The following is a 27320-nucleotide window of genomic DNA, read 5'->3' as shown; positions in this document are numbered from 1 at the left end:
GTGTGTGTGTGTGTGTGTGTGTGTGTGTGTGTGTGTGTGTGTGTGTGCGCGCACACATACTCGTATGCTTTCTTCTGTGCATGCACTCATTTCTCCATGCATACATAACCAAAATGCAGTTAGCTTGCTAATTAGCCTATTCAAACATCGCTCACACAGCATGTAAACACAGACGCTGTGTACACAGGCAGACACATCTTAATTTGTCTGTTAATTTGCACGGAGGTCACGCTTCCTTTGAAGCCACCAAAGGAGGGTTAAAAGAGTGGGATTCATGGCATTAATTGTCTTTAAAGATGGATTTTCTTCAACAGATGAAAGAATCTGTGCTGTCAAAGGATAAAGTCAAGGACAGAGCACAGCTTGATGTTTACGAGACATAATAATTGCGTTTTAACTCCACGTGTTTCATTCTTTTTGTTGCGCGTGACATGAAATTGAAATTCAATGTGTCGATATTTCAGTTCCATGTGGAAATCTTTGTATAGCTGTGTGTGCAGTTACATACATGTTGAGACTTGTTTCATGCACATGGCCACAAATATTGTGAAGGGTAGTTGCAAACACATACACACACGTATATACTACAACTATACTACAATACTACATTTTTTTCATGCAGTGATTGGATTAAAATATTTATTATAATAGTCCATTTATCCATCCATTTAGTTTTACCCACTTATCCTCCAGGGTTGCAGGAACACCTGCCATTAAGCAGGATTTATTTAAGAAAAAAAAGTTTTTGGATGGATGACAGATTATCTCTCCTACAATGCTTTCCAACCACCTTTCCTTTCACTCTGGGTTGCGAGCAGCGTCCACCTGGCTTAACAGGTGTTACTGGAAAAACCCCTGTGTATGTTGTCTCCCCTCTCAACACTCATATTGTTTACTCAACTGTACTACTGCCAGGATGTCTCAGCAGTCTCTACACTAAGATCATCCTTGCTCAGTTAGATTAGGAGGAGCAGTCTCACAGCGAAAATGCTTTTGGGATTGAACACGTTCCACAAAAGGAGAAAGGGAGTGGAGAGAAAGGGAGGAAGAGGAGTGATAAAAGACTGAAAGAGGGGGAGAGACAGAGGAGGGGGGGGGGGGGGGGGGGGGGGGGGAGGAGGTGGTTGGGTGGAAAAAGAAAAGAGGAGAGAGAAGTAAAGGAGGGTACAAAAATTAGGAGATGAGACGGACAATGAACAGGGAAAGAGGACGACGAGAGAGTGGAAAAAAGACAGCAGAGGAAGAAGAGAGCAGTGCAGAGAAAGCGAAGATAGTAGGTGGAGGATGAAGGGGAGTGGGTGAAGAAACAGAGAATGAGAAAGAGAATATTGGTAAAGAGGAGGAATTAAAAAGACTGAGCCAAACCAAAAAGCACATTACAGATAATGAAAAGGAATAATGAAAAATATGGAGGAGAGTAAGACCTCCGCACTATCTGGGAGTTTGCTAATTGGTGGCGGTTGATACAGTTGCACAGAGTTCACACACTGCAGGACTGGAGAATCTCTAGCCTCTGCTATCCGGAGGCCAGGACGTTTAATTCTTTAAAAAACAATTCCAGTTAGTAAAAACTGGAAAAACTAGGCCCTTGTCACATACAATAAGTGCTGCAACATATTGTTCGGGGTTTTGATTCCATGTGTTCAGCGAGGTTTCAGTGCAGATTAACACATTTAATTTCGTGGGATTATCAGTACCACAACCTTACTAAATAACTCACTTATTATTTGAACAATATTGGTGCTATATTTCTAATCTAGTATCATGTACCAGACATGTAGACAGGGATGCAGTTGAATAGAGTCTGAAGACAGATAGGTGACCTGTACACAACATATGGATGATATCATCTTAACCTATAAGAGGAGACATTACATGTATTTGAAGAGACAGTTCGCGAAACCCCTCCTCCGAACAGTTTATCGCCCAATCACAGCGTAGCAACCATACAGGTTCTACAGGTCTGTGAATATATATACTGTTTGAAAAGTACGAACAGCACTGGGGAGGATGCTGATTTATTTTATCTGTTAACTTTAGCCTCACTGTTTTTGTAAGATGCCATGTATGTAGCCATTAGGTAGATATTTATGGCACCTATTTCAGGGATTTTGTATTAATATGAGTCAGCAGGAAACATTAAAAAGTCAATCAGAGACGGTGTTTTTTTAGCTTAATTAGCTCACTAGCTACAGTCGATAAAACCTGCCAACACTTTCAGCGGGAAACTGATTGTTGTGGCTAATGAGAAGCCTGATTTTGTCCACCGTTGTCTGAAATCAAGCATCCATTGTTTGAAAAGTTATAAAGAATCATACGTGGTAAATCTGCCACCCACTGTCATTGTAAACTGCATATGTGCGAGAACAAAAAGCCTAACGGACAAAAGCAACAGTTTTCCTTATTATCCTAATCAGAATAAGGTCATGACCAGGGTACGCAAAATTAGGAGCACCAGGATTCCTGCTCAGTCATAATTAGAATTATTGATGCATCCGAAAACCTTAGTGAGATTTATCCCATCATCCAGCCATACATACATCAGTTAATACCACCATAATGGTGACGAAGCAGTCAGTATCACAGCTACAAATAAGCTTCCACTTCTCATCATGCTGAGAAATTATGCTGCGAGCTGTGCGGCATGACAGAAGAATAATAAAAAGACAGATCCACAAGGAGCATAATGATTGTAATTAAAGGGACAATAGTGACTGGTATATAATTTATATAATAAGTTATGGCAGTTGTTTTGTGTTCAGGGTGTGCTCCAGTTACTTCATTGGTGAAGTAAGAGTGAGAGGGATGAATCTGAATTTAAGTCTGTCAGATGATTTCAAACCACCCCCTCAAATGTGCCTGGGGATGATGTGAAACTGGAGGACCAAGATGACAGACGGTCTTAAATTATACTGCACACAAAGACATACAATAACACACTCACAAATGCATGTACACATACAAACACACACAGTTGAACAAAGACCACCACGTATTCTATCTATCTAGCATAAAGCATAATCTTTTTTTCAAGTTGAAGAAGACGCCGATATAAATCAGTGTTTTTGTCTCAAATCCGGCTCACAGATGGTTTAGAAATTGCATTTTCCATCACTGTGTGATGCACCTCAGCAGGTGGGCTGTTGCTTCATTCTCTCCTCTCCTCCCACTCCTCTGGGAAATGGAAGAAAAAGTAACGGTGTGGTCAGACAGAGAGTTTCTCTAATTAGGTCCATGGTTGAACAGACAGTATTTACAGACCCAGACAGTCTGTTACAGGGCGTATAACTGGCGGGTCCTGTGAGTTTAACGTTTTTTTTTGCATGCATACAGTTCTTTGCATTTGCGTTTCTGTTGGCTTCATACTCAAGCAAGTCTGTGCATGTCTGTCTGTCTGTATTTCTGCAGTATAAAGGGAGCTTTTCTTGGTTTGTCGACATGCTGAGGCCATCAGTACTTCTGCGCCTGCTGCTCAGGCTCCTATAACATTTCCAAGGCTTTCTTCAGCCTGTTCTCTCCCTCCGTCCTCCAGCCCCCCCGCCTGCAGCCTTATGTAAGGGCAAATAACTCGAGTCAACCAGAGACAGATAAACCCCTCAAGGAGGGGTTGTGTGTGTGTGTGTGTGTGTGTGTGTCAGTGTGAAAAAAACCAAAGGAAAGAGCAAAACAGGTTGCTTTGGGGGAGGGAAGACGTTCCCGCTGTGTACCAGGTGACTGCGTGTGGCCCAAATAGAAGTCGGATACAACAAAAACAACAGATGGATTTACAATACAGCATCATCACCGGGCTACTAATCAAGGGTTTCATCCCAAGGTGTGAGGCTTTTGCTAAAAAACTTACCTACTCGCCTTGAGGGAAAAAAACACATCCACTACTTCATATTGACTGTTAAAAAAAATTAAGAGAAATATATATTGTATAAAAAGTGTCCCTACAGTATGTGAAGGATATCTTGAATACTGCCTCCAAGGGTTTAACTGCAAAAATGTGCAGTAAAAAACAAATGCTTGTGATTTAGTCACATGGAGCCACAAGGGCATAGGTATAAATACTGTATATAGTCAGACAGGAGTACTGTACCATGTGATCATGATGCAGTAGTTAAACTCTAATACCCCAGAACATAGAGTAATATGTATGGCCGATGGCATTAGAGAAGAAGGAATACAGGGAAGGTTAGATAATATGAAAGAAAGGAGTACAGTACAGAGTATGCCCAGGGGTGTTCTCTGTGTGTGTTAGCTTGTGTGTGTGCGCGTGCGCGTGTGTGTGTGTGTGTGTGTGTGTGTGCATGCGTGCTCCTGTGTGATGTTTTCTCATCTCTGTGCGAATGCTCTTTGTAACATTCTCTCCCCTGACCAAGATCAGGGCTTTTTCACAATTCATGCTGGGGCTAACAAGAGGGCACACTTTGACTGCAGATAAATGAGGGGCAGAAAGAGAGAGGGAGAGAAAAAGCAGCAAAAGAGGGATGAGGAGAATATGTGAGAAATACGCAGTGACAGAGAAGAGTAGTGGAGCTTGGCAAAACAAAGGGATGTTGCTGATAGCTTTTGATATCTCTCTCAGGGTCTAACAAAAACTCCCTTGAAATATTCAGTGGAAGACTTCAGTGCAGATGAGAAGAACAAGCTCTCTGCCCGATAGTTCACCCACAGAGCTGGAAGTGATGAGCCTACAGAGAAAGAATCACCTTGGCATTACGACTCCTTTTTTAGTTTCACATCATTACCAAGGCACCTTCAAATCAATAACTGGAAAAGTACAGTAGACCTATTTCAAGATGACAATCCTTCAGGCTGAACTAGGAATGATTTGTGTAAGAACAGAAGCCCTTTCACTTTTTGCTTGCATGGCCTGTTTGCAGTGACCGAAATGTCATTAAAATGGAAATTGCAGTTAAGTGCACAAGAGGTGCATCTTAGTGTTCTCTGCGGTGTAGACTAGAGTATAGCGCTTAACCATGACAACCTCAGGTTGGAGAGGAACAAAACCTGACTACTTGAATCCTCCACAGCATGTCATGGCAACATTTGTTATTTTGCTTTTCCATCAATGTGATCAACTCACATTTCTAAACTATGTTATATAGCAGCTTTATCAAGGTCATGAACTACAAGTTGGAGGAATAAATAGAATACGAGTTGTACCACTTTTCTGCGGCCTCACACACACACACACACACACACTGACCCATAATATCTCAGTCCCTCGCTTCCATTTACCCGTTCACCACAGGGTGACAGTAGGCCGGCTCTTGGGGAAGTGAAGGATTCACATTTATAGATTCATACAATAGGTTCCATTATCCCACTTGGCTGCCTCTTAACCATTACACACGCATTCCAAACACCCCCTGCAGCTGGAAGCTTCTCTATTGTTGCCGAGCCGTGCAAGTAGGAAATGAGGTTGCTAAATAAAGGCGAAGGTTCGGGGTGGCATGGTTCCAGGAAGGAGACAAAATCGGATATTTCTCCCGTGACAGCAGAGCAGACACGAAGATGCCTCGACTCTGTGCATCACAATTCTCTACGTTTTACATTCAACTCATTGTCACGCACTTATCACTCTGTACTTCATGACCTGGTTTACTGGCCTTCATTAAGCCTGAGGAGACCGCATCATAGCTATAGTGGGTAAACTCATTTCCTATCACTCACCAACATCTGTTATGATTTTTCGCTCCCCTAGATGGCGACTCTACCGGGTACCCAGGATTTGCTCAGAACTTGGTAGAAAAGCTTTCTCGTATATTGCGTCGTGGAATAACCTTCAGAGCACACTGCAGCTTAATGATTTAATGAGGTCAAAGCTCTGATAAAAAGCTGTGTACCTGGAGAGTGCAATTGCTACTCCTGAGTTGGACTTGTTGTCCCCTTGTCTGTTTGTAACGTACTCTATTTTTTTATTTAACCTCGTCTGTTTTGTAACATTGTAATCATGTGCTTTCTTGTCCAGGTCTCGCTTGAAAAAGAGATTTTAATCTCAAGGGGCTTCCTGGTTAAATACATAAATAACAATAAATAGAGTAAAAGAGTGTAATCCTTAGACAAGATGGCGAGCCTGAGAAATATAGAAGTGATCCATAGAAATAAAAGCAACATTATAAACAATATCAGTCATTCTTAAAACAAAAAGGGAGAATGAAGGTATATAATGTAGCTTCTATTTGACAAACCGATCAGGATTTTGATAAAGAATGATTTAATTGGAATAGAGTGTGTTGAAAGTTAACTCCCAGACAAGAAATCTCTCGTTAGTTCCTTTCAAAAATTAACAAAGACACTGTCTCTTTTTGACACCTTTAAAGACTCTGCTGAGCCTTCGCTCCTTTAGGATTGTTGTAAAATTCAAAGATGAACATGTCAAACCAAAATAAGTCTTAAAAATGCACTTCAGAAAATAATATAAGATTTTCACAGAATAACACTTCACAGAAATAGGACTCTTTGTGGGTGGTGGGCCAAAATCCCAAACAACAAATTACAAATGACTTCATAAGATACAGATGTTACAGTTATAAGTGTTTGCCCCCTTCCTGATTTCTTATTTTTTTGCATGTTTGTCACACTTAAATGTTTCAGATCATCAAACAAATTTAAATATTAGACAAAGATAACACAAGTAAACACAAAATGCAGTTTTTAAATGAAGGTTTTTATTATTAAGGGGGAAAGAAAATCCAAACCTACATGGCCCTGTGTGAAAAAGTGATTGCCCCCTAAACCTAATAACTGGTTGGGCCACCCTTAGCAGCAACAACTGCAATCAAGCATTTGCGATAACTGGCAATGAGTCTTTTACAGCGCTGTAGAGGAATTTTGGCCCACTCATCTTTGCAGAATTGTTGTAATTCAGCCACATTGGAGGGTTTTCGAGCATGAACCGCCTTTTTAAGGTCATGCCACAGCATCTCAATCGGATTCAGGTCGGGACTTTGACTAGGCCACTCCAAAGTCTTCATTTTGTTTTTCTTAAGCCATTCAGAGGTGGACTTGCTGGTGTGTTTTGGATCATTGTCCTGCTGCAGAACCCAAGTGCGCTTCAGCTTGAGGTCACGAACAGATGGCCGGACATTCTCCTTCAGGATTTTTTGGTAGACAGCAGAATTCATCGTTCCATTTACCACAGCAAGTCTTCAGGTCCTGAAGCAGCAAAACAGCCCCAGACCATCACACTACCACCACCATATTTTACTGTTGGTATGATGTTCCTTTTCTGAAATGCCGTGTTACTTTTACGCCAGATGTAATGGGACATACACCTTCCAAAAAGTTCAACTTTTGTCTCGTCAGTCCACAGACTATTTTCCCAAAAGTCTTGGGGATCATCAAGATGTTTTCTGGCAAAACTGAGACGAGCCTTTATGTTCTTTTTGCTCAGCAGTGGTTTTCGTCTTGGAACTCTGCCATGCAGGCCATTTTTGCCCAGTCTCTTTCTTATGGTGGAGTCATGAACACTGACCTTAATTGAGGCAAGTGAGGCCTGCAGTTCTTTGGATGTTGTTCTGGGGTCTTTTGTGACCTCTCGGATGAGTCGTCGCTGCGCTCTTGGGGTAATTTTGGTCGGCCGGCCACTCCTGGGAAGGTTCACCACTGTTCCATGTTTTCGCCATTTGTGGATAATGGCTCTCACTGTGGTTCGCTGGAGTTCCAAAGCTTTAGAAATGGCTTTGTAACCTTTTCCAGACTGATAGATCTCAATTACTTTGTTTCTCATTTGTTCCTGAATTTCTTTGGATCGCAGCATGATGTCTAGCTTTTGAGGATCTTTTGGTCTACCTCACTTTGTCAGGCAGGTCCTATTTAAGTGATTTCTTGATTGAGAACAGGTGTGGCAGTAATCAGGCCTGGGTGTGGCTAGAGAAATTGAACTCAGCTTTCCAAAGATGTGATAAACCACAGTTAATTTATGTTTTAACAGGGGGGGGCAATCACTTTTTCACACAGGGCCATGTAGGTTTGGATTTTTTTCCCCCTTAATAATAAAAACCTTCATTTAAAAACTGCATTTTGTGTTTACTTGTGTTATCTTTGTCTAATATTTAAATTTGTTTGATGATCTGAAACATTTAAGTGTGACAAACATGCAAAAAATAAGACATCAGGAAGGGGGCAAACACTTTTTCACACAACTGTATATCAGCAGTAACAATGATTTAACGTACATGTAACCTCAGTTTTATGATCTTGTCTTGTCTATCCACCTGTAAAAGCCTTAAAATATGGAGGTTTATTATATAGAGAAACGTCACATACAAACCCTAAACAAACAGAAAGCGCCATACTGTAACTGCAGAGTGCAGCGTATATTCCCACTTGTCCTCAAAAGGCCCTTTAACTCATTCCAGACGATTCCAGGAAAAAAACACATTTGTTGCCAAGCAAGCTACCTGATTAAATTAACTTTAAATCATAAAACAACCATGTTGCACATACTGTATGCCCGGACATCTGCTTGAGACTTTCACTTTAGCCGGACACCTTGCATGTAAACAAATCTATCATTCATCAGCTTCCCTAAATAAGAAGACCTGCGTACCGCACATACTACACTCATTCTGGCTCTCGCTCTAACATGAGTACTGATGAAAAATTGATCAAAGGGAATGTGTGCGTCTGTTATGCACGGTGTGGTTCCTGTAGCATGCATAAAAACACATGTTCTTAGTTAAGACGATGGAATAATGTATGCACAAGAGACTTCATTTTTGGTAATGTTTCATAGATGAACACAAAGATTATTAAATTAAGTACTTCCTGTCAAGTTCTATTAGCCGTAGACATTTGTTGAAAGACGGGAGAGATTTATCGTCAAGGTTATTCAAATATGAAGTGGCTCCACGTGAGACTTTGTTTAGCTCTTTCCAAGGAGATTTTCTACATTTGTGTGCTTGTTGTCACTCCACAACGTACATATACGCTTCACTGCACTTATGCTCTGCTTTGTACTGTCTATGCTATGCTTTTGTAACCCCGCTGTTCTCCACTGTCTCTCGCTTGATTTGTATTAAACTTGTGGCTGTTTTGACCTAATAGGCTAAACTAACAAGAGGTCTGAGAAATGATAGGTACGCTTTAGTATCGCAATATTGTTTTGTGATACTGTATCGATTCTCAAAAACACTGTTGATTTTTAATTAATAGTTTACATGCAAAGGCTCGGTTTGCACACAAAGTAGTTCCAGGGACTGTGATGAATGCAGATCCCGCTGTTCTGATTGCATACAAATTTACTTTTTAAACTTAGATTTTATGCATATGGCGGCGTATTGTTTATTCTATGACAGTTTTCCTTAAATTAAATGAATAAAACTGTGCAATATGTTGTAATTGAATTGTAACCCTTGTATCGTGATGGGTATCGTATCGCCAGGTTCTTGCCAATGTAAGGCCCTAAAACTAATGAGTTGTTGTGCAAGGCCCCCAAACCTGATCTTTAATAATTTGTTGTATAGAGAGCACCGCCGAGCTCAGTTATTATTTATCACATACAGCACACTGTATACAGATCCTTTCTGGTCTATCGAGTCAGTGTTGAAGTGAGAGAGCTGAGTTTCAAGTTTAAGTTTTGGCTCACAGCCTCAGATGAATGTCAGCTCACGTCTCTCTCTCTCTCTCTCTCTCTCTCTCTCTCTCTCTGTCTTCACTCTCCTCTGCTTAGTCAAATAAAAAAAATACAGGAAAGAGTGAATAAGTGATTCTTGAGAGGCGTCTTCACTGAGGACTTGCAGTGGGTTTTGCTGAAGACTGTATTTGTTGCGGTATAGGAAGAAAAGAGGAGATTCCTGCATAATGCATCAAGGCCTGTGTGAGTGTTGAAGAGATCTCACGCATGTTTATCCACGGTAAAAAACGTAGTGTGTGCATGTCTCAAAAACAAATGCATATTTGATGGGAATATCCACACGCATGCAGCTCGTTATCGGCAAACAGCATGTGCACTTACAAATGCTGTACGTGTTTGAACCATTTTATCTGCAGTGCCACAGTTGTACTTTATTGTGGAGAGCTGTTGCTCGTCCAGAATATCCCTGCTGCTCAGGTTAGATTGCTCAAAAACACCTGAGGGCATGTGTGCACTTTGTTTCATGATTGTTTCTGTTGTGTTTGTCAGTCACTCGAGCCTTGGAGAGATTTTACCTTGTTGTGGGGATCAGGTTGGCAGGTTCCTCATTTAGAGGCTAATACGCAGTCATTACTGCGTTACCCATCATTAAACAAGACATCGCCCTTATCGGTGTGGGTAAAGCTCCCTAAAGGCAAGCAATTAACCTCTTAGAAAATGCCTGTCATCCTCACTTTTTCTTCTCCTCCTCCTTTCACCTCCTTATTCAGCCTCTAGTTCACAGAGGTGTTGGTGATGTAAGCATTTTAAATTGTCTCCTGCTCTTAAATCGGTTTCCATCGGTACAGCTTGACGTATATGTACTATAGGTGCATATGGGTGAAGCCTTTGTGAAGTTAATAAACGGCATCAGCCACAGTTCAATTCCTCGTTGTCAGGTGCTTAGAGCCCATTGGCTGAACGCAGATTTATTTGGCAGGATTCTTTTCCTCCCATGTTTATCTCCGAGCACATGGGAAGAGTATTGGAAATGGCGTTTTTCATTATTCTTTAAGACGTATTTAATCCCCGTTTGAAAGGATGGGTTTAGCAGCATTTGAATGGCAAATGAAGCAGGACGGGAACTGCAAAATTTTGATTAGACCAAGAATTCAATTTCCACCTATTAGGTAACATCGTTTATCACCCATGCCTGAAACATTAGTTACAGTGGGTTCTCATCGTAAAAAGTGTGTGGTAATGTTCAGCATCCTTATAGGAATTGCCATGTGCTGCCAGAAGCAGTCAGCGTAAACGGCACCAGTGCAAACATGAAGAGGGTTCTCGTGGGCAGCACATTTTGTTGGCGAAACGAGGAAGACGTTTTTGAGATTGCGTGAGATGGGCAGTTTGACAGGCTTGTGAAGAGCCGGGAGACCTCTGACAACATGGAGACTTTCTCCTTTCCTCCTCGCTCTCCTTGACGGACGGACCATCTATTTGACAATGTGCTGTCAGGAGCTGTCAGATTAAACAACCTACTCTCTCCGTCTCTGTCACTGGTTATCAAGGTATATTTCCAAGGCCTCAGATACATATTAGACATTATGCTTTATGTTGAATAATTTCCATGTGACCTAAGAACACAAGGCTACGTGATAAAGGGTTTAAATGAACTTCAATTTCACCACTGAGACCATTTTGTTATCTTATCAATAATTAAAAATGTCACACACATTTAACAGTCTTCTATTACTTACATGTAGATATGTGTATTCTAATAATAGTTTCACTTGAATATTGGCATTCATTTGACCACCAAGAGCTTTGGTTTGCATGGATTTTTCAGGAAGACTTTAGAACTACTTCCCAAATGAAAAGGTTCCACCACTACCTCTGATGCACTGATGGAAATTCTCTTAAAGCTCCCTCTGCTTTAAGTTGTTTTCACTCTGATTAAAGTGGCTTTTTATTAATCAATTTTTATTTCCTCTCCGGATGTCCCTGCTTGGTGTTAATGTACATTCATATAACCAGCTACAGTAATATACAGTCTGCTTATGTTCCCTGCCCTTTACTGTATCTACCGACCTTTCTCACCATCTGGCCCCTGCTGGTGTGAGCGTGTTTTTTCCAGGCCTGTCTGTTGTGTGGCTGCATGCTGCAACATTCACATGTGTTCTGTGCACTTGATTATACAGATTTAAAAAGGCCAGCTGCCTTGCAGCAGTGGAAATGTTTTGAGGTAAATGTCAGATGGCAGTGGGAAGAAAAAAATATATGTGTATGTTTTATATTCACATTGCCAGTACATTTACGAAAAAAAATGTTCCTCCGTTGCTGCTGTTTCAGGCCTTTCTACCCGATATTTAGATTTTGAACTCATTCACTTCAGAAGAAAACATGCAGGCAGACATGGCCACCCCACATCCCAGAGCTGAGATGCTCGCTGTGTGCCTCTGCAGCATCAAGACAGTTTTATATCTCACATCATTTGAAATCATAAGACAGTTTCCCTTGCTTCACTTTAGAAATCAGATCAAAAACAATGAATACACCTTAGAATCCGGGATGCAGTCATCAGCATGTCTCATATTATGTAACCATGGGTGTGTGTGCGGTTGGTAGCATACAGTGTTTGTTGTACATCTTTGTTAGAGCACTTGCAACATTTACACTAGTGAATTTGTTTTTTTACAAAATGATTTAAATAACCTGTCAAGTGAGATATTTGGTCGTTTAAAATTTAGATCATTACTTTGTTTTTTCCTTACCTAAGATATTTTCCATCCAATAAGGCCCAAACAGTTGATACTGCTGGAGCTGTTATCACTTTAGAAGCCGAAATGCTCTGTTAGCTACCTGGGTTTTATCAAATTTGCTGGGCTAATAAATGAGTCTGATAAGATCTTTACATTTTGGGGAATGATTCAAGTTATTCACCACTGGTTCATAATATAAGTGCTCAATGAGAGAACATAATAGAATCCCACAAAGTTTTAAGTTGTATAATAACACATAAAAAAACACATTCCGAAAGACATTTTCCTTCACCCCTCTCACATCTAAATGGTACAGTCCTAATATACCGTACAGCCTTCTACTGTGAATGATTGTGCTGCTAGCTGACACCTTTGATTTGCTGCTAGGCCTTGTCGTGACCCATCCCATCTATCTTTTATTGTGTGTGTGTGTGTGTGTGTGTTTCTGCACACATTTCAGTCTGTCTAAACTATTTATTTATTTCTGTCCTGTTGTTTTTCTGTGACTAATTGATGGACAGTACTCCAGGTGAATGACAGTGGCAGCTCGTTGTTGTGACTCATTAGTGTATTGTGTTCAATCACAAAGAATAAATCACGTCATTCGGGGTCGTGTAATGGGCTATTACATTTTGTATGGGGTCTCTGAAGCTGTATGGTATCTTTTAACATATAATACGTCATAATTTGTGATGATAGATGTTCTCTCCTCTGGTGGTGTTCAGACTGTGAATGACTCAGCAGAGAGAAGTCCTTCCACTAAGCGTTACGGTTGCCTGGTTACATGTGTAGTTTTAATGTGCGTTTCCACTCCTACTCAAACTCGGTCGGTTACTAACAGAGAAAGAGAGCGAAACTTTGATGTATGCATTCATGAATCATGTGGACCGAGCAAATATTTAACAGGCTCCTGACTGTCGCCCACACCTTTATCTTCAAAACACAGCTTCAGGCACCAAGAGCGTTAGTGTTGGAAGTGTAACTAAACGCGGCCACGCACCCTTTCTAGCATAACTCATGATTCCAGTCAGATGCATGACTCAATAATATTTTATGATGTGTCATTTACATCAGCAGCAGTAACGGTGGGTCTAGATTCTACATGTCACTGCCGCATTCTCAGTATGTTTTATTGTATTCATTTCCTCTCAACAAGGCCCCTTCATTAAGATACCCATCATTGACTGCCGCATCACTGCAAACACTCATTTGATTACAAACCAGCAAAAACTAGTTTCTGGCATGCTTGCCAGCTGTGGATGCTTGGCGAATAAAGTAGCAATTGCGTTAGTGCGCCACTACAGTACTATTGAAAGCACAGCAGTAAGAGTTGCATAGTAAGAGTAAATGGTGTTGTGTCACAACAGCCACACATGCTGTATTCTCAATAATATTCTACCAGGTTTCCCTAAATGATAATACGATGGCAGCAGCCATATTCTTACCCTGGTCTCCCTGCCATCTTCAGTTACCAGAAATGGCTCATTTAATTCACAGATGCTTTCAGTCTGAATGTGAATTTTTACGAGAGAGTTTGTGTAGGTTTCTTGTTTCCCTGTAAATCACAACAAAGTAAAGCCTGCAGCTAGTGTGGGACATTTTTGTTCAATATTGCAGAATGTCACTGTATAGTTTTGCATTTGAAAATGTCACCATATCCAACAAAGAGAGAAAGAATTGTAGTTGCAGTTTCAATCTTGGATCCCCCGAGGCAAGAGTTCTTAAGAAAACCAACCGATACTGCAAAGTATAACAATAACACTTAACTGCCGGAAGGCTGTCGGAGGCTTGAACATTAGATTTAACATGTGCTAGCGATGTGCAAGACAGCTAATACATACTTAATGATTTTGTCTTCCTAGAGCTAAATATTCATCCAGGTGACACAATGTTATTTCTTTTTTAAATAAACAGCACCAAATGCCCAAAAACTCTCTACCAGCTTCACAGGCGTCTGTGAGTGATTGTGCGAGTGCCTGAACTCAGCAGCTGATGTTTTGCAGCTCGCAAAGACGGGACAGAAACCTCATGAAGCTGCCGCTGCCGTTCAACAGACAGAGTGACAGCAGACGGGTGCTATCGGCAGGAAAGAAGCGATAGACCGTGAAACAAGGACAGTAAAAACTGCTGGGTGTATGTGGGGGCAGTTTGAGCTGTGTGTGTGTGTGTGTGTGTGTGTGTGTGTGTGTGTGTGTGTGTGTTAGTGAGCCACAGAGCGTGAGGATGATCGATTTGATGATGAGTGTGAAGGCATTGCAAGGCCAGCAGGGTGTGTGTATGTGTTTGAGTAGCTTCATGCACATTTCCTTACATCTGCCAGTCATTACAAACTAGTCCTCAGGAAAACAGAACAATGCCTGGATGGTTTATGTTACAGATTACACTGTCAAGTCACACTTTAACCACAATAATGACTCACTCCTTCTCTCTTATTGTGTGTAAATCCCCCTTGTCACCTGTGCATGCTTAAATATGTTCAATTTGCACACACAGAAAGTTCATCCAGTCCCTCTGAAGAAAAAAACCCAGTGTCTGTATCATGCACATTTTGTCACTTTACATGCAAGTACTTTTGAAGTGTGTGTGTGTGTGTGTGTGTGTGTGTGTGTGTGTGTGTGTGTGCGTGTGTGTGTGTGTGTGTGTGTGTGTGTTATATACAGCACCGGGGCTGCCTTTGGCGGAAACCTATATAAATAAGATATAGCGAGGCGGAGAGAATCTAAAAATACCACGGCTGAGTGAGCAGGGCTTAAGAAGAAGAAGCAGTGGCTGTCTCCACTGTCAGGCCTGCCTCTTGGTCTTCAGGCTGCGCGCTGCTGTCTCAGAATGAAATATTAGGCCTTTATAAGCAAACGGAAACAAATCCATCTGAGACCAGACAGCTAATTTAAAGTGACGGGTAGAACAAGGGGGATTTTATATCAGATATTGAACGTTTGATCCTGTTTGGTCTGTGTGATGTAAAGTGTATGAAACGGCTATGACGAGATTGTGGATGGATTGTTCGCACGTTAAGTGTTTAAAATGTGACTTCAAGGTCACGCCCTGTGGCCGTGTCCCTTTCCCTTTTGTCATCAATTTCTTAAAGAATGACACGTGCATGAAAACATTTACCCCCGTACACATCCTGCGTCTCACCGCCCATCCCTCTTTTTTTGTCTCTGTGTCTTTCTAGCCCACATACACAAACAACCTCAGAGGACCATTACATGTCTAATACTGTCTGCACACAGAAGCATGGCTCTAGTCCCGGGCCTGTGGCTGGCATGAAAGACAAACTGACACTTTCATCCGTCCGTCCATCCATCCCTTTGTTTGTCCACCAAGGCTTCAAACATAACCTTCTCTCCATTGGCACAGCTCCCTCAGCACCTGATATGTGAAGTACACTACAAAGTGTGAATGACTGTGGACCGGCTCAGCGGTGACTTGAATTGGCTGTTAATGACTCCCTCAGAGATATATTTCCATTTGAAAAGGCGGCTGTTAGTGTTGCTTGTTATTTACGGTCACTTAAAATGGAGCCTGTCAGTGTTCTAGCTCAAAATCCTTTATACTTAAGATATTTTACTAAACAAAATTCTGAAAGAGCTCTAATTAAGATTAGCGCTTCAGAAATCCTGTTGGAAAAAGTGTCCTCGGTGAAATAAGATTAGTTCCTATTTGCAAGTGAGCCCAAATTAGCATTTCCTGTATAGAAGAGAAGTGGTGACCAAGCTTGTATGATGAACATGTAAACCTAAGATTTGCATTTTTTGCTTTGTGAGCCAAGCTGTGAGAAAATGACTCTATTTAGTCAAATCTAAAGCTTGAGTTGAATCCTAAAGATTTGAATTGCCCTTAATGGTGTTTCCTCTCCACTTTTCAGCTGGGCTTCTTAGCTTCTTCTCTCACAATACAATAGCTGCAAATAAAAGGCAAAGCTAGTGAGTTTTGGTCTCTGCGTTTCTGTATACGGACACACGTTATCAAAGAAAATTCCCAGTTCTGCTTCAGACACAAACTTGTTAACATAAAGCAAATAAAATACACACTGCATGATCAGCAGGTAAATGGATTTCTCCGCTTGTTCATTATGTCTGTATATGAATATATCAAAAGGTGCACACACAGGTGCATGCTCACCCACACGTCCACATAATCAAGCGAACACACACACACACATTCACATTAACACGTGTACACATCAGCCTATTTCCTGTGGCTTTTGCTATTTTTTTATTTCTCCTGGGCTTTGGGTCACGCGGTGTCGAGGTGAGAGGGAGGGCAGCTTTGTGAGAACATGGTGTGTACGGCGGTTGTTTGATGAGCTTCTGCGTGAAAGAAACAGACCTGTGTGAGGCGGACATGCATCGCTTGTTTTGTTTGCCTGTATCATGATTGCGGAAACAGACGCACCAAGAAACACAGCGAGTACAAACTCAGGTAGTACACCAGGATTTTTTATTTCATGTCTTTCTTGTAAAAGATTTTCTGTTAAAAAATGTTTTGTTTACAGGAACTGATACAGGAAATTCATTGAGACTTTGTGAATGTCTTTCACACATGGATTTTTTTCTTTTTCTCTTGAAGAAAAAATCCTCTCTGTGCTAATTTCCGAAGATGTGTTTCGGTTTTTAGACTGTAGCAGCTATTCCACACGAGTGCCAAAATATTTGTCTTTGTAATTGAATGGAATTATGTCATTTCGACATCCTCTGCTGTGACTAACATAATGCAATTGCCTTAGCTCCTATGAATCATCACCAGAGGTGTATGTCTGTGTGAGCCCTCATTCACCACTCTACATTTGAATTATGTCCCATAAGTGTGGAATAGACGGTTTTGTGAGGCTCGCTTGAGCGTTTGTGTTGGTGTAGTGCTTCTACGATTCTACACTTGATTCAGGGATGTCTGGCTAACTGTATGTGCAGCTCAGCCTGCAAGGACAGAATGTGTTGGGTTTAATGGCTTGTGCTCCTATACACTAAAGTCATCAGCACAAACTTAATCCTGCGGGCTAAATGTGAGCGAGAGCTAAAAATAGCCCCCGTAGCTACAGTAACATGCGTAGCAGGATATGGTTGTCTGGTAGATGATAATGATGAAAAAAGACGAGGAGGAAGGAGAGACTAGTAGCATAAGAAGAGACATGTATGACAGGTGGTTTTATGTTCTAAAGAAGGTTGGAAAGATGTAAAAATAAAGATCCTCATTAAACGTAAAAAATGACATAAACCATCACATGTTCTTAATATCTTGATTAAGTTAAGAAGCTCTTTGATTTCATAATATTGTTGCATTTGTGATACTGATTTTTTTATTTTAATTTGAATAGTAAGGGAAGCATGTGACCTTCTCAGCAACTCTCAAAACTGCTTTGATGGACAAAAGGACAGGTTTAGACATTGAGACAGACAGATGGGCACACACACTCAGTAGGTATATAGATGGTCCGACTAAATAGACAGCAGCTCAGGCTAATAATGGATTGAGAATTTGATTAGCGGCGGGGATAAGAAGACAGGATCTAGCTCCGTCATTACTGCCGTCTGTCCGAAAACCCTAATTATAACTAAACGCACAGACCCTTTTCTCCCTCGCTCCCTCACTATCCTCTTACTAACCCCACACAATGCTCGACAATCTGAACAAAGCTTCCCTGAGGCCCCTAATCTAATAGAGCAGTCTCTACAAGACACACACACACACCAGCCAACAGAGCGGGTAGGACACAGTCTGGAGGGAAGGATGAGGGACTGATGGAGAAAGAAGACATGTAGTCAGATAAAGGAGATAAATTGGACACTGATTGAGGAATAACATAGAGAGAGAGAGAGGGTTTCTTTTACAAGTCTCCAAGGGCTGTCAATGTGGTGTTCATGATGAGGGAGCTCTGGTGGGACCTTATTGTTCCCTTGTTTGTATATGTGTGTGTGTGTGTGTGTGTGTGTGTGTGTGTGTGTGTGTGTGAGTGTGAGACAATCTGCTGTGAGCCCTTTTAGAGCTCAGCCTGTTTTATTCCTGTTCTGTGTGAGGGTGATCACACAGACTCTGATCCTGCAGTACACTTAACACTCCTGAAGCAGTGTATTGATTTGGGGGGCGGTGTACACAGAGGAACGGTAGTGACTGGTGCAGAGCTGTGTAACACGGGAAAGCTCAACATGACCTGTGATGTAAATGCAAATAGTCATAAGGAGGCAATGTTCAAAACGCATCAGACGACCAGCCATCGACCTCTGTGCATGTGGCACATGTCACTCTGTTTATTTTGTTTGTACTGTGGGTAGATGTCTGCATGCTTTCATGCCAGACTCATGCAGGAGACAATAGGTTCAGTGTTAACATGAGGAAGAAGAGCTGGTTGTTGCATTTGCGTACGAGTACAAACGAGTACAAGTCTACCTAAGATAGATTACTTACGATTTTAGTCATCAAATATACTTTAACTATAACGACCAAATTCTTGCCAGCGTAGGATACAATCACAGTGAAGTTAAAGAGAAGTTGAAAAACGTACATGGAGCATTCCTGATTGAGGACAGAATGAACAGAAGTATATTCAATTTGGCTAGGCATCTTTTTAAACTCACCATTCCCTAAATTGGATGTTTGTTGTCTATATTAACCCAGGATCAAAGAGATGGGACACATCAGACATTTTATATGTAGTGGCCCGGCTCTTGCCACAGTTGTTGATGTCAGCGAGTCGTCTTATATAATGCTGCCATCTATCAGAGGGAGACAAGTGAACTAAAGAGACAGCCTTTCTGAGCCTCCAGGCTGCAGCCGTGCCCACACACACACACACACACACACACACACACACACACACACACAGAGAATGTTTCTCTATCTGCAGGGTCGTGGTTTCTATCACCCCGTCTCTTGAATATGCCCCTCCCACTTCCATCCTGTCCACACAGACATCTTTATCTGCCAGGACAGGGGCCAAGTGCACTGTTCAGGCCAATCACAGAGTCCTGCGTGGACCAATCAGAATCCAGTAAATACCTTGGACTCTTCTAATTTCTCTACTTTGTGCCTCCTCGTTTTCATCCTCCTCCGTCCTCCTGCCTCTGACCCGGAAATTCATCTTGAAGAAATTCTCAATTCCTAAAATGCATCTCGAGGAGAGAGGAGCGAGGAGCCAAGGAGGTGGAGGAGCTATGATTGAGGATGCACAGCTGCGGAAGTCTTTTCGACACCTGTGATGTATCAAACAGGCGTGACAAAAGACGGATGATGCAGCTGTGCCGCACGTCATATTCAATTGAGTCACTTTAAAATACTGCTCTGAAGCACGGATGTCTCATTTTGTCGTGTCTCATTCTGCCTCAGCTCCTTGTATTCTTTCCTTGCCTCCTCTGATCACATCTAAGGTGGGAGGGACTAAGACACAAGGAGAGGAGCTGAGGCAAAGAATCGAGGGTTTACAAACTGAGAAGTAAGACGACGGGACATTCAAAGCTCGGCACATTTAAGACTATTTGTATATGCTGTCAAAATAATAGCATGTTTTAGGAGAAAATATTAGGCCATTTGACAATGCAAAAAAATCCAACAGCCTAACTTCTAATGTATGTCAAAGTCAGTGACTAAGCGGTAACTGAATGAATTGTAATCTTTAAATCCAAGAGGGAATACAGCAAAGTCATTGTTGTCCTAAGCAGCAGTGATACATATTCATCCTGAACCTCTCTTTAAATGCCACAGCATGACTGAGGATACAGACGGCAGGAAATGATTCTTGCTTTTACTGAAGCGTGAGCAGCAGAGAGGTTTGCCCGTGTGATACTTCAGTGAGCGTGGCCCCAACCATGCAACCAACAGGAGGCAAAGTATCGAGTCACTGAGGGTGAATTGCAGAATGCGTGAATGCTGTGGAGGACTGAGCTCTACATTCTGCTTCAGTAAAGATTGAATTTGGCTGCTTTCTATCTGCCGTAGCACTCACTCATTTCAGGTGAAAGGGTACGAGAGATATGTAAGATGTGTGATTCCTGTTTTTATACAGTCTTCCTTCATGAATTGATTTTCATGAGATTTATGGGCGAGCAGACCTTGAGCCAATTAATATTGACTATATGTTAGTGGTTATTCAGGTTTATATGAGGTATTTGTTATATTTTAGACATGAATCTTGAGGATATGTTTGTAAGAATTGCCATTTTTGTTGGACGTTTAAGCCCTTCGGGTGCTTTCTATGTTTTTTGGAGCAACTAACCCTATCCGCATACTTTAAAAAACTTTCATCTCTCTTTTTCCCTAGTGGAGCTCGACGCGGAGCATGCACAGAGAGTCCCTGGGGCAGAACAGGGAGGGGCTCCAGCCCCCCAGGTCAAGCTGAAAGAAAGGCAGAAGTTCTTTGAGGAGGCCTTCCAGCAAGACATGGAGCAGTACTTGTCCACTGGCTACCTGCAGATCGCTGAGAGGAGAGGTGAGGTCAGAGGTTCTTCAGATACCACAGTCCTGCTCTTTGATTTTATTTGAACAGCTTGAAATTAAGCATTTCTTTTGGTCTGAGGCCTGCAAAGGAAAAAAAGAAAATGTTGAGGAGTTAACGTTTGGGCTGTGGTGTCTGTTACTAATTCGAGGGTGAATGCAATGCCATCCAGCATTCAAATGACTTAATTCCACAGTTCTGATACCATCAGCTGAATCCTTTACACTTCAACTGCAAATCAGGAGATTGAGCCATAACGGCTTTCTGCAGCAAGACTCCACAATCCGAGTGCCTGTCACAAGTAGAGCCATTTCTCTGAATAATGCCATAGCGCCATATCAATGTAGTCATCCACTGGGATTGTAATGGAACCCTTCTGCAGTTTACCCTGTGTATTACTGACGAAAACTAGTGCTAAAATACCCAAATGATGTGCTTAAATGAGGGACTTCGTGAGATATGCACCCTGCACTGAAAGATGTATTGGACTCTACCAGCCCAGAGTTTGCAATGTGATGTTTCTTCTTCTTTTACTCACCTATCCTGCTCCCTTAATCCTCTGGAAGTGGCTTATTGGAGAGTATTGTGGAGCAGTGAGGAAGGAGGAAAGATGAAATGAAAGGAAAGAGACTTAAGGAGAGGAGCAGAGAGACTCACGTTTTCACTGTCACTCAAAACTGTTTCTTTTTCAGATCAATGCTGTTTTTTCATAATATCCACAGCTCATTAGCTCATAGTCAGTCTTGTGTCGCCTACATTCGTTCACTGTCAAAAGACAGGGGAGATGTTTACATTTAGGCTTGACACTTCAAATGATGTAATTCCGAGTACAAAGGCGAGCACGTGGGATGCTCAACAAAAATCCTAAATGCTATATGAATACTTATAATGAGTTACAGAGGGGACTTTCATTATAATTCTGTTGAAATACATCTGAAAAAAAAGGCTATGGTTTGAAACTCAATAACACACAAAACACTGCGACTCATTATCTTGCGCAGCTACAGCAGGGCGGTGCCACTGAAGAGCAAAGATACAGCTGGGGACATTGAGGAAGAGGGGAGAGAGATAAAAAGAATGAACTGAAAGGAGATAGTCAAGAAGAGGAGAGAAAGGGCTGCAGATGTCACGAGCCACTGAGCTATCAAAAGCCAGTCTCAAGGATCTTATACACACACACACACGCACACATTCACGCACACACATATAAATACTCTACGCAATCTCACTGGAGGCAAACACAGTCCTTCCCAACAGGGGAGCCTTTTAGGCAAGGTCACAGTGAGGCTAAAAGAAGAACATGGTGGAGGCAGTCACATGGAAATGATGTTCTCAAAGCAGTGCTTTCTGGACCAAAACTTTCACAACATAGCCGTAGTGTTGTTTGTGTGTGTGTGCAGTGTGCATTCGTTTATTCATGTGCTGGAAAGACGGCTCCATTTAGGGCCGAAAACTGAATCAACATCCCCCGTACTATGTTGTTTTATGAGGCTGAATAGCTGCTATGTGGTGGTAATTTTGTAGCTGACAAGCAAGATATGTAAACGCAAGTTATTAGCGAGCATTAGACCCTTGTTCCTTTAAGATGTGTCACAGAAAACACCACTGCTGTCTCCACAGAGAAAGAGAGAGAAGGAGAACATTTCTTTCCATTTTATACACCAATCCAGTAATATGTGTGCAGGAGGGATTTTGTGTGTATGTGTGTGTTTGTGTGTGTAAGTTTAAATAAAACACAACATCCATTTGTGTATGCTTTCAAGCCATCTGGGTTTGTGTGTTACTTTATGTACATTAGAATCAGTTTCAATCAGAATCAGAACCATTTATTATCAAGGTATGTTGCACATGCAAGGAATATGACATGACGGGTCGTGCATAACATTAATGTTTAATGTTATGCACGACCCGTCATGATTAAACAATCAACAACAATCAACACAGTGCAAAAAGTAGAAACATATTGAAATTTACAGTAAAATATAAAATGAAGTGAAATATAAAATGAAGTGAAATATAAAATGAAGTGCACAAACGAACAGATAACAGGACTATAAACAAGTGAGATGTTAGTGTAATGCAAAAGTGTCGAGTGTGTTTAAATAAGAAACCTAGAGGGGATGTGCAGGGGAGAGACCGGTAGGAGATTGTCCTGGAGATGACAGAGTCAGTGGGGGTCCCGCGCTCTGTTAATGAGCCCGACTGAAGACAGGAAAAAACTGTTCATGTGGTGTGAGGTCTTGGTCCTGATGGACAACAGCCTCCTGCCAGTGTGCTAGTGTGTGTTGTGTACATTTGTGGACAATCAAATGAATTGCCAAAGTTGAGTTGTCTGAAAATATGACACTAACTCGTGTGTGTGTGTGTGTGTGTGTGTGTGTGTGTGTGTGCGCGTGCGTGCGTGCGTGTGATCTTTTGTTGCTATTTGAAGGACGGAGAGACTTTTGGGGCAGTCTCCATGGGAAATAACATTCCCCTTCTTTCTCTCTTTCCTCGCTCTTTATTCTGCTCTCCCTCCCTGTGCCGCCCTCCTCTGCTCTCCTCATTTCCTTGAGGTACGGTAGCCAATGGCATCTTCTCTCACTGCTGCGCGCCGACCAATCATCGCCCTCCTTCCTCTTGTGCTCGCAACTCTGCCCCCACCCACCCCCTTTCATCCCCACAGTGCACTGACTGGCCGTTTGTGATGCATGCAGCACATCATGATGGTGAACAGGGGGGTTTGTACCCCTGCAAGGTGGTGAATCCAGGACTGTAGTCGTATTAGCTGCAGGAGGAGTTTCCAATGATTTTGTTGTATACTGCTGATTAAACCACAAGCTAGTTTGCCATTCATATAGAACATCAACAAAGATATCAAAATAAGACAGAAAATGAAATAAGTCAAATATTGTTTTGGTAAAGATGTATTGCCTCATTGCATGTCATAACAAGTATGTGGAGAGTGTATAATTACCATTATGCTAAATATAAATTCATTTAAGTTTGGTCTGTATGGCTTTGATCTGTTTTACGTATTGTATTGTTTCCGATTTGGTGCTGGGTTCATTGTATCATGTGGCCGGGTCGATCTTTCATCCCATTGAATGTGAATTTAGTTATAATTTTGTTTTACCCAGCCTTGAAATATACATGCGTGGGTACCATGATGATTACTTACGTGATTATTTACATATGGGCATATAAAAACATTAGTTATTTGGAAAGATGTGAACCTATCCTGTTGCTTGTCGCCTTCATATATAGCTTCCTACATGTAGTGACACCTGGCAATCCGTTATTTGCTTCTGCATTGCAACTTTTGAAAAAACCTGTCTTCCTGGACTCAGCCCCTTGCTGCTGCTGCCCTCCTTGATCTTGTGCGGGGCTAATATCTTGCTGTCTCATGTTGTGTCCAGAGCCAATAGGAAGCATGTCGTCCATGGAGGTGAACGTGGACATGCTGGAGCAGATGGATCTGATGGACATGTCTGACCACGAAGCCCTGGATGTGTTTCTGCACTCCGGGGGAGAGGACAACAGTGCTACCTCGCCTGTCGCAGGTTGGTGGCCACAAACACACACAAAGTATGTTTCTAAGTCATCTTAGTCAGAGATTCTCAATCTTTTTTCTCTGTGATTTAGCCGAGACATCACGTCGACCGTTGGATGTCTTTTAATGGCAAAAATCGCTATATTGGAAAATACCCTCCGTAGCCCAATTGGTAGCTATAGCATTTAAAAAGTAAAATTGAGTAAAAGTTTACACTACAGCTACTATTTTGGTGTACAGATGTATCTGTTGTCGTTCAATAGCTGTCTAATTGATGACTAGGCTATACCTGCATGGGCTATAGTTTGACGTCTGCTACACTTTCACCGGCAGCCCAAATTTAGCTGTGTTTTAGCCTCTTAAATGATTCTGAAAACTATTCACGGACCCCCTGAAAGAGTCCGGACCCCAGGGGACCCCACTTTGAGAATCACTGATCTAAGGGACTCCTCTTTTTCCCTGGTCCAGATGTTGAGTCCTTCACCACAGAGATCAGTCTCCAGGTCCCCACCCAGGCTGAGCTACGCCACAAGCTTTCTTCCCTTTCATCCACCTGCACCGACTCTGCCAGCCAAGACACGGAGGCCAGGGACGAGGAGGACGAGGAGGAGGAAGAGGAGACGGAGCAAGGAGGAGGTGGAGGTGTTGGAGGATCAGGCGGAGGAAGAAGGAGGAGAAGGGCCCCCGTGGTGGTGACCCTTGATGAAGAGGAGGTGCACCTTGACACAGCGTTGGTGGACGGGGTGAACCAGACCAACAAAGACAGTGAGGCGAGCAGGCCGAAGGTTTGAGGACACACAGACTGGATTTAAACACAAACGCACAGAGCCGCGAAATCAAACGGAGATATATAACAATATTGGCTTCCTTCTCAAATTGTCATACTGAAGAAAAAGATGTGAAAGAAAACACACCGATGTTGCACTAACTGCCACATGACCTTGCCTTAAAAGACCACTGATGTGAGTTTTCAATTCTAATTGAATCCTATAAAATAGGTTTGAGTTACCTTTAGCATACAAGCATTGGATGGCTTAACATTCACATAAATAGTTTGAAACTATTTGGAGAATGCTCTAATATTCTGTTTCTATGTTTGTGCATGTTGAGACCAGGAGAGACCTGTGACTGATACGTAGGAAGTACGAGACATACACACTAAAATCATCCATGTGTCCCTCTTGCTGTTTTCATGCTTCATGCTGACACTTACATATTCGCTAAAACTGCAGCTGCTAACATTCATTCAGGTTATGGCATTTTATGAAAGAATAATCTCTCCATTGCCCCTAGTGGTATCTAGCCATGCAGAAAGTTTTATCTGCCCTGGTTTTGTCATATCATTTTTAATGCATCGACAAATGACAATTAAAAAATTACAAACGGCTCAAAACCTGGACTAATAAAACCTTCAATCCACCACCTTTTCTGTGAATGTTTAATAAGTGCTGATGGAAAATGTGGTAGAAATAAATTCCCCTGCGCGTGTTATACAGACCTTTTTACAGCAGACATAAAAAATATGCTTGCACCTGTTTTTTTGCCCGCAACCATCCAGATGAGTTAGCAAGCTGAAAGCATTTAATCCAACATCAAAACACAACTGTTTCTGTGCAACAGGTGTTTCTCATAGTAACTTATACGTAGATGGTTGGCGTATTTAAAATTGACTGAAGGTTTTTACCAGGACACCTGTAACCAACCACAGACGCATTCAGCTGAGAGACACCAGTTAACACGGTCACTCATTAAACCAAAACACTGGCAGCATCAGGGGCCCGTGTTCGATCCCGGGCTGGACGCTGTGTGGAGTTTACATGTTCTCCCCGTGTCAGCGTGGGTTCTCGTCGCGTTCACCGGGTTCTCCAGCTTCCTCCCACATTCCAAAAGACATGCAATTTAGGTTCATTGATGGCTGCGCCGTAGGTGTTAACGTGTGCGTGAATGGTTGTCTGTCTCAATGTGTCAGCCCTGCGATAGTCTGGCAACCTGTCCAGGGTGGACCACCCTGTCTAACGGAGTAGATGGATTGGATTGGAGACCATTAAATTAACAAAACACAATGAGAGAAATCTCCGTTGGTTTTGGTTGTCTGTTCCAGTTTATCTTCTGGATCCTGAAGAAGGCCTTCAGCACTCCTTTGTCTGAGTGAGGATAAAAACTTTCATGCATAGTGAAGCACACGCGAGGCTCGCTCTCTCTGGGTTGGGGTCGGTGACAGCATCCAATCCCACGCCGACAGTAATTACAGCAGAATTATTCCATTGATGTTGATATCGTAGGGCGATTTGAGCAAAGGTAGCACCTTTGTTTGCTCTCGGCAGCTCAAATTCTGAAGGGTCCCCACGGACCATATACTCCGCTCTGCCGCTGCAGCCTCAAGTGGGCCTCTCTCTGGCTGATTTCGGCTGAATTACGGAGTCAGACAAAACACTGTAAAATCGACATCCATAAGATCCTCTGCACTCATATTTTGGAATGCCATTTCTGCTATTTGCAATGTAACACAAGCAACGAAAACAAGGAGGTTTTTGAGCGGCATTGCGCCCCACAACTACTAGACTAGCACTCTGTAGTTCTTCCGTATACAAAGTACATCACTGTCACGTAACTGGGATACAGAAGAACAACAGAGCTGTGCTCCCAGAGACACAGAGAACATCAGTAACAACTGCAAGCGTTTTTCACAATGCATATCTATCTCAGCTATAGATAAGGTTGAACATCGGTGAATTGTCCTTTTACTATAGTGAACAAATGATCTGCAGGGGGCACATGGATGCATTTTTCACGACTTTACGGATATGCTGAACCCCCAAAGCTTGTTGCAATTCCTTAACTGGTTTATGAGCTACATATTGCAATATTTTAAATACAAGCTACCAAAAAAAGCCAAACATGGAGTAATAGATGGCAGTCACCTGGCAGTGGGTTTTACATCACATAGTACTGTATAGCTGACAGACCACAGATGGAGTTCAGGTATCAAGATATCAATGATTTAACACACACACACACACACACACACACACACACACACACACACACACA

The 27320-nt window shown here is 42.1% G+C and overlaps 1 protein-coding gene across 4 annotated transcripts in view; it reads left to right on the top strand.

Annotated features, from left to right (window-relative positions):
• Nucleotides 1–27304, top strand: part of dtnbp1b (dystrobrevin binding protein 1b) — a 30800-nt gene extending 3496 nt beyond the window's left edge. The window contains exons 1-4 of one of the 4 annotated variants that reach the window (XM_031866479.1): nt 9646–9811; nt 20564–20731; nt 24136–24279; nt 24738–27304. In XM_031866479.1, the coding sequence (XP_031722339.1) occupies nt 9796–9811; nt 20564–20731; nt 24136–24279; nt 24738–25060 (651 nt within the window). In that variant the 5' untranslated portion in view covers nt 9646–9795 and the 3' untranslated portion in view covers nt 25061–27304. Of the gene's footprint in view, nt 1–9645; nt 9812–9832; nt 16735–20563; nt 20732–24135; nt 24280–24737 lie in introns of those variants that run through there. The other 3 variants (XM_031866478.1, XM_031866476.1, XM_031866477.1) reach the window with 3 other exon arrangements.
• Nucleotides 27305–27320: the final 16 nt, after the last annotated feature.

The sequence above is a fragment of the Anarrhichthys ocellatus genome, unplaced genomic scaffold (genome assembly GCF_004355925.1).
Source record: "Anarrhichthys ocellatus isolate YVR2014 unplaced genomic scaffold, GSC_Weel_1.0 scaffold35, whole genome shotgun sequence".
Taxonomy (NCBI): Eukaryota; Metazoa; Chordata; class Actinopteri; order Perciformes; family Anarhichadidae; genus Anarrhichthys; species Anarrhichthys ocellatus.
Note: the sequence above shows the minus strand (reverse complement) of the source record. Positions and strands in the feature narration are given on the sequence as shown.